The sequence below is a fragment of the Apis laboriosa genome, unplaced genomic scaffold (assembly GCF_014066325.1).
Source record: "Apis laboriosa isolate Shangri-la unplaced genomic scaffold, ASM1406632v1 scaffold38_cov145, whole genome shotgun sequence".
Lineage (NCBI taxonomy): Eukaryota > Metazoa > Arthropoda > Insecta > Hymenoptera > Apidae > Apis > Apis laboriosa.
The window spans coordinates 3,016,422-3,024,800 of record NW_025223092.1 but is presented as its reverse complement, the minus strand read 5'-3'; the positions used below and the strand labels follow the sequence as shown (position 1 = coordinate 3,024,800).

The 8,379-nt window shown below is 28.4% G+C and overlaps 1 protein-coding gene across 1 annotated transcript; it reads right to left on the bottom strand.

The window, feature by feature from the left end:
* Window positions 1-1,146: 1,146 nt before the first annotated feature.
* Window positions 1,147-2,712, bottom strand: LOC122715528 (facilitated trehalose transporter Tret1-like). The gene has a single exon (XM_043937796.1). The coding sequence runs from the start codon at window positions 2,705-2,707 to the stop codon at window positions 1,286-1,288; it is 1,422 nt and encodes a 473-aa protein (XP_043793731.1). The 5' UTR covers window positions 2,708-2,712; the 3' UTR covers window positions 1,147-1,285.
* Window positions 2,713-8,379: the final 5,667 nt, after the last annotated feature.

The following is an 8,379-nucleotide window of genomic DNA, read 5'->3' as shown; positions in this document are numbered from 1 at the left end:
ATAATTTTCAATACACATAATGATGATTTAAAAATGGAAGAATTTATTTTATTATTATTAAAGAATTTTTTTTTTATATATATTATGAAAGTTACATTATGTGTAAAGAAAATTTATAACACTTTAATTTATATCACTGTAAAATATTATAAACTTTATAACAATACTTATATCAAAAAAAAATTTAATTACGAAAAGAAAAAAAAGAATGCAAAAATATTTTGTAAAAAGAAATATTATTAATTTCATTAATTTATAATACGAAAAATATTCATTTTTTTTCTTTTCAAATTTACACTTGTGTCTTTGTATATTTTAAGAAACATCTACTTATTTTACATAGATAAGAATAATTATTATTATGCGCATTGTGATGCCTAGATAAATATCATTTTTAATTATTTTCACAGGATTTTTCTCAATTACAAGAAAGTTTAAAGCAAGAATGTTTATAAAATGCATAGATTTATTGAAAAATAGTTATTATATATGTGTTAAAATAGTTATTATATATGTATATAAAAAAAAGCTTAATACATCTATATTTCTATTTGCAGTCTTTTTTTAATATCATGTATAATATTATTCCTTGTCTTTCAACTATAAATATATATTAATAAGTGATTTACAGTAATATTGTATTTTGTAAAAAATGTACATTAATGTTAATTTTGGTATTTGGTTTTAATTTAATTAGTACAATATTATCCATTGAAAAAATGGTATTTTTTAATTCTAATTCTCATAGCTCTAATAAATATATTAAAATGAAATTTTTCTATGAATATTGTGACAAAATGTTTTATATTACTTATAGATATATAAAAATATCAATGATATAAATAATAATTATAAAAATAGAAGAAAGCATATTTTTAATAATTTGTTTCAAATCGATATCTTAATTCGTTTTTGAGGTATTAAATTTTATAAAAAATATATATGAAATGATATTTTTAGAAATATAATATGATACAAAATTTACATTTTATATATTAAATTTACATTAAAACGTTAAAAATGATGTAAAATAAATAAATTTGATATAATATACATTCGATATGGCGCTCTTATCTTATAATATTTAACTATAATTTTCTATTATTTTAATCTATTAAATCTCCTAATCATTATAATTTAAATTGTCCTTGAATCTAACAAGATATAATCACAATTATTTTACTTTATCACAGATGCAAAATTTTTAATTTTATTATAAAAAAAAAAAAAATAATAAATTTTGCAACTCAACTCATCCCATTAATCCGTATCAAAAATATATATCTTAGTCGATTAAGTCTATAAGCATATAAACCCCTAAAATATAAGTGAGATCCTCCTTTAGGATCTCTTGTATCAAACGGTTCGTTTTACCTCTCGTCTCGGGCATAAAAAGATCAATAAACTTGAAGAAAAAGAAGCACGACATCCCGAAATAATAATACACCGTATCGATTCCAATATTCTCGTTAAAATTCAGGTACATTTTCGACTGGACGAAATAAAGCATATCGTCGTAAATCATAACGATGATAGCAGCTACATCTTTCAATTCCGGGCTAAATATTTCGTCGATAACAACGTTGGGTATCATCCCTAACCCTAATTGAAACGTTATCTGGAACAAAATTGCGAACACTATCGGATTACTTACGTTCTCACCGTTGTTAATCCTGATAAAGAACGTGAAATCGAGGCCCCATATAATTAACACGCACATGCACAGGATCGTAGATTGCATTATACGCCCTCGCCTTTTCGCGTTTCTCAACGTCGTGCCGAAGTAAAATGCGAATACGAGCGCTGTGCTCAGAATCAGTATCATCCCTGTATTTACATCTGCGTCAATTATATTTTTCTCGTATATTATCAGAAAATATTCCATGATGCAGAAATAACCGTTGAAGTGTTGCACCGTGATCAATAGGAACCCAATGAACAGAGCGTATATGTTGTTCGGCAATAGTACGAGGGGCAACTTTTTCAACCAACTTTTTCTACCTTTGCTCCCCTCTTGTAATTCATCGTTCGTGATTCGATCGCTCTTGTACCTGTATTTTCGCGCGTCGCTCGAGTGCGCCCTTCGAAGGAACACCAATTCCTTTCTCGCCTCGTATAGGTCAGATGTGTCCTTGAAGAATGATATCGCTTCGCAAGCTTCGGTTATGCAACCTTTCCTCGTCAAGAAGAGAGGACTCTCGGGGAAAATTGCGAGCAACGGGATGGAGGATATCGATAGGTACAGAAGAATCTTGACGTGGGTCGCGTCGCTCACGAAGGATCCTATGCAGAAGCTCATCAACGATCCAAAAGGTACGCTCGTCACGGACAACGTGGTCAAGGCATCTCTCACGTTGCTGTCCGCCATTTCCAATATGTACGTAGGGTACACCGTATTGGTTATACCGACGCCTGTGCCGAGAATTATTCGTGCGCTGCACAAGCTTGGCAAGCTGGTCGCGTTCAACACGAGGAACCAACCAGAGATGAAAAATTGGCAGGATAACAGGAGGCAACTTTTAGGACCGATCATGTTGACCAAATTGTAAGCTAACAGTCGGCCGATTATAGAACCGATCCCCTTCAAACAGACGATCCACGATATCTCTTCATTCGTTATTGAGAATGGTAAGTTGTCGTAGGTGCCGTTTTTTAATTGGGGCAGAGAGACTGTTGTCCATCCTTGAACCGTGCCGGTGATCACCATGATAACGGTTGCTAAGGAATGGAAAATATCGTGTTTTAGCAAATATATGTATAATTATATAATAGTATAATTTAATCCTTTGCTATTGAAGAATTATGTATTGTAATATAGAATAAATAGAAATACATATATATATAAGCATTTAAGTAATTATATTTTTTAATAAATTAGAAAAATTATTAAATTATATAATGTATTTCAATGTTCATTTTACAACATAAAATACCAACCGGAAATAGATGCTATCCACTGTTTCCATTCTCTTTTGTTATATCTTGATTCGTCTTCTGTAGAGTTTCGCGTGAATGGTTTAGACTGTGAAATAAATATTATTATAATATTATTGAGAGAAATGGAGATATATTTTTATTTTAGAAAAAAGAAGAGAATTAACAAATTATTCTTCTCTTCTTTTTTCTTTCTTTCTAACTCTTATAATTTAATCACTATTACTAATTAATAAGTATTCATTAATAGCAATCAGTATCGGAATACTTATAAGATTTTCGAAATTTAAAATATCAAATGTCAGAATAAATCATCTCTTATTAATTAATATTTCAATATTGTGAAATAAATATTTTATATTTCATATTTATTGGAAAAAATTACTAATTGATGATGTTTTATTTATAATTATTTACTTTTAAATAATTATAAAAAAAAGTATTTACCATTAATTGAAAGAAAATAGACATTTTTGCAAAAAAAAAAATAATTAATTTTTCACACAATATTTCAAATAATATTTCAAAATTTTTAAATTACACTATCACAAATTTTTCGAAACTTTTAAAAACTTGTATCAATTCTTCGAATAATATATATTTTTCCGATAATATTCATTATTTCCGGTAAACCGATATGCAGATCGATCGTAATATGACGAGTGTTCGAAAGGAACTGAAATGGCAAAATTTTAGTCAAAAGATACAAATACTTGTTCGAATTATCCTTGCAAATTTCATGCATTTTGATTGGCTTTTGAGGAAAATGGAAAATGGAAAACCAGCCAATCAGCGTGTTAATAAGTTATAGGAGGAAATAGATGTCCTTGTTTGGAGGCAAGGGTCTACGAGCGCTCAGATTTTTCCGCTAGGTCTGATCCTTGACCGAGAGGACCGTTATGTTTTGTTACTAATGACCACTTAGAATTACCGTGTTTATGACACCGTTAGCTATTGAAACACCATAAAATAATCCTTAGCTATTGAAATCACCATAAAATAAAATCTAAAACACGGTTCCGAATACTAAAAGTGATTGTTTCGAACGTTAATATTTCCCTTTAGAAGTAGCTTTATATGCGCGAAAATAACGGCTTTGTAAATCGTTTTGGAAAATTCTTGTGTGAGTTAATACGATGAGCAATTTGTGATTACAATTATTATAATTTTAATTTTATTATAATTTTATTGAAATAGTACGTGTTAATTTTTTTCGCCTTTACGGGTTTTGACACTTTTAATTTAGCACAAAGTAGGACTTCTATTTCGTATCATAGTTATTCTCGATTACTATTACCGGTAATCGCTAATCATTTGTGGCCATTCTATAACCATTCTTCTCGTAAAATAGCAGTTAAAATATTTTAATACAGCTATAAGTCGAAAATTAATACTATAGAATAGCAAATCTGATTTTTGTTTGTAAAAGTATCAATTATTTTACTTAATATTATAATAAATTGTTAAATGCACAAAATTAACAATATTTAAATTTAAAAATCACTTAAAATTATTAATCATTGCGTTAAAAAAATCTTTCTGAATGCAATCGATAAAGAATGTACGTTTCTTTTTTTTGAATTTCGTTTCTTGCAATTTTTTATGTGCACAAGAGACAAATCACCATTTTATACTAAGTTATCGCTTATGCGATAAATACATTTTTTACAATTTAATCATTTATTATTATATAACATTTATTCTAATCAATATCTACATTTAAACATTTATTTGTTTATTTATTTATTTTTTTATATTAATATAAATATTTATTTTTTATATTAACATCATTGAATTTAAAAGAATCATAACTGAAGGTAATTACCTTGCCTTATTGAAGAATTTATGATAGATTTATTTATAGATAAAAAAATCTGTTGACAAACAACTACTGGTGACCATATTGGATCTTTACCGTTATTACAGGTATTTTTAATAGAACATAACTAAAACATAAATGATTTAAAGTCAATGACACATTGAAAATGTTGTCAAAACGTATCAAATTAATACGACAAAAGAAAATCTTTTGGTAAATTCTCAACAATTCCAGATCGATATTATACAATTTTAAAATTCTAATATATATTTATTATAATTTATTCTTTTATTATTTTAGTAATTCAATTTACTAATTCAATTATTTATATCAATTATTTATTTATTTATGATATATAAAAATTGAATTGAATAGATTCAGTTACGATTTTCAATCAATAAATTATACAAGAAAAAAAAAATAATAAAATTGATTAGATATTGGAGCGTAGAGCAAACATAGACAAGGAGAGTAGATAGTGGAAGGAAGACAGAGATAGAATAAAAATTATGCAATCAGCGCCATCTTCAGAGTGCCACAAATGAAACACATAAATAAGGAGAGCAAATAATAGGAAAAGGATAGAGATAAGATTAAGAATTAACCATCAACGCCATCTTTTGCGTATTAAGAACATCTTTTTAAAGAATTATTTTCTACAACAGTCAAGAGATGGCGATAGTCGTCAATTCTTATTTTGCTTTATCCTATTTTGAAAAAATATTTTTGATACTCAAGAGATGGCGCTGATAGTCAATTTTTACCCTATTTCTATCCTTTTCCTATTGTTTGCTTTCTCTGTTTGTATGTTTCACTCGATACTCTACAGATGGCACTAATTGCACAATTTTTAATCTATTTTTGTCCTTCTCTTACTATATGCTGTCTTTATTTATACTCGCTATATTTCTAGAGCTTTGTATTAGTATTAGAAACGAAATTATTGCTAAAAATATATGTTATAAATGCATATAATTTATATATCGTGTAAAACTCAGATAATAGTACATAAGAGAGGGAGGATTTCTCACTTTTTATTTTATTTCCATCTTTAATATTTTCAGCAATATTTGAAATTCATTCATACCTCTTTATCTTACTCAGTTTCGACAAATTCTATTCTCTTCTTTCACGCATCGAATTGTAGATGTAATATTTATCGCTAATAGAAAAAATGTATCATAATATTATTTCAAATAAAGTGTAGCAGGAATAATTAGATTTATTCGAAATATTATTCGTTTCAAGAATGATGTATATTTTGCATTTCCACGTTTATAAATTAGAATAAAAAAAATTAATTCTAAGAATTAGAATTTTTCTGCTTTTTATTCCATAACTCATCTATAATTTCATAAAAAATTTAATAAAAATTGATTTGCATTCCTATTAAATATTATAGATAATATTTTAATTAATATTTTATTAGATAATATAATTTTAAAAAACTATTTATATTTAATATGTATACGTGTATATGTGTGATAATTGTAAAATTAATATATTACAACAGAAGGAGCATTTAGTGATAGTTGAATATTTTTTTTATTAAAAATTATTGTCTTTTTATATAATAATATTTACAAATAAATAAATCCTCATGAATTTTTATTAAAATTATAAAACATAAAATTTTATTTCATTCTTTTGAAAATTGATCAAAATAATTACTATCGTTCTCTTTGATTTAAAATTGTAAAATTGAGAATTCTACGTTAACAGGAATGCAAATCAATTTTTATTAACTTTTTTATGAAATTATTATTTTAATTCAATATTATAAACAAAATTGTATTTATTTTTATGCGCATTAAATATATATCTAATTTACAATTGCATTTAAAAAAATCACTAATATTAGATATCAATTAATAAATTATCGAGAAGACGCTAATATTGTTTTTAAAAAAAATCAAATATCGATAACAATCGATGTGTGTCTCTTACATTGATTTCCATCAAAAATGACCGTAAAATTTTCTTTTCCTGTCGGTCTTAGCAATTTCGTGATTCGTTTCACACACCGATCTTCGACTTTCTACTTTTTTTACCCTCGATATTTTTTCGGACGTAAAAAGGAATAAACTATATTACAATTTCCGGTCTTATATTGTGTTACACGTTCCCATAATCTTATTGTAAGAAAATCCTATTCAATAGTTAGGTTTAAAATGATTAATAGAGAGTATCGATCGTATGAAAAATATTAGATGATTTAAAATAAATAATAATACTTGGATTCAATTAATCAGCATCTACAATCTATCTTGTATAATCATATACAAATATCATTTTTTTATAGCCATTATAGATAAATTTAGAACATATTTGGAACATTGCATTTAAATCCAAAGACATAAAGAACATTTAAAATAATCTCACATACTTAAAATTCTCACATACGTATTTAAATAAAATTAATAAAAAAATTAATGAAATATTATACTCGCGTATAATAATTTCTATTTTTTAAAACTTCAAACTACGCCTCAATATTAAATCAAATTGATCAATGAACAATTAACTCAAACACTCATTAAAGATATAAAACAAGTTCTTCGATTCTTGGTTTTAGACAAAAATCGAACTCGAATATTAAAATTCACGGGGGAAAGAAAAAAGTACAGCAATTTAGAAGCAATTCGTTCGCGACGATGAATGGAGTAACCGGTGAAGTGTGAACAAGAAAGGTCATCTTCCAGTTTCCTTTCTTTTTATCGTTGACATTTACACCTCGAAGTCGGCTCCACTCGAATCGTAGCCGCGACAATAGAAGCGGCGTAGGAGCAAAAGCTTTTGCTGTGACCGCATCACCATCTTTCCGTGGGCATTGCTGGGCCCACAAAAGCGCCGCCATCTTGATTTACTGGCGGCAATTGTCAATAGGCTCGATTGTCGAGAAACAGACCTTCAGCTACGCCTCGCTGAAAGGTCTCGATAGATTGACCTGAAAATGCTTCTTGGTTCTTGCTACTTCACTCTTTTTCATCTGCGTGTGGTCCAGCATCAGAAAAACAGTTTACCAATCCCTAAACTATCTCTTATCGAATATCATATCTAATAATACCTATTGAAAGTACCAAACCTGAACGATTGAACAGTTTTCAGATTTTCATCGTTTTCATAAATTATTTCTTATGTCAAATTATCAAAATCACATTTAAAAATTGTCTCCGAAACAATGCGATTCTTGCAAGCATTGAGCGTTAAGACGACGTAATATAACGTAGAAAAACGACGACGATATAACGCAAAATACTTCGTTCTCCTTTCATCCTTTGCGTACAAAATTAACCAAATCCAATTCGATCCTTTTCAAATCGAGTCCCTAACCTCAAACCCACTCGGCCATAACCTAACATTACCGAAATCGAGATTCAATCGAACTGGAAATTTCAAAAATTTCAATTCGAGAATGATTCAAATCTCATCCGGGTGAAGATGCAAAGCGTTGAATAACAGCGTCGCGGTGGTGATAGATGGGTCGCATGCCGATCGTTCTTGTTGGGCCCCCATTAAAGAAGCGTGCGGGCCTCCAAGACCAAGCGTTGGCTCGCTTTTACAACCACGCGAGGTCCAGCGTGGAAAGCGCGAGAGTGCGAGCGAGCAAGGGGCGGGCGAGGGGG

Coding starts and splice junctions, on each gene's coding strand:
- LOC122715528 (XM_043937796.1), bottom strand. CDS start 2,707: ATGGTGATCACCGGCACGGTTCAAGGATGGACAACAGTCTCTCTGCCC.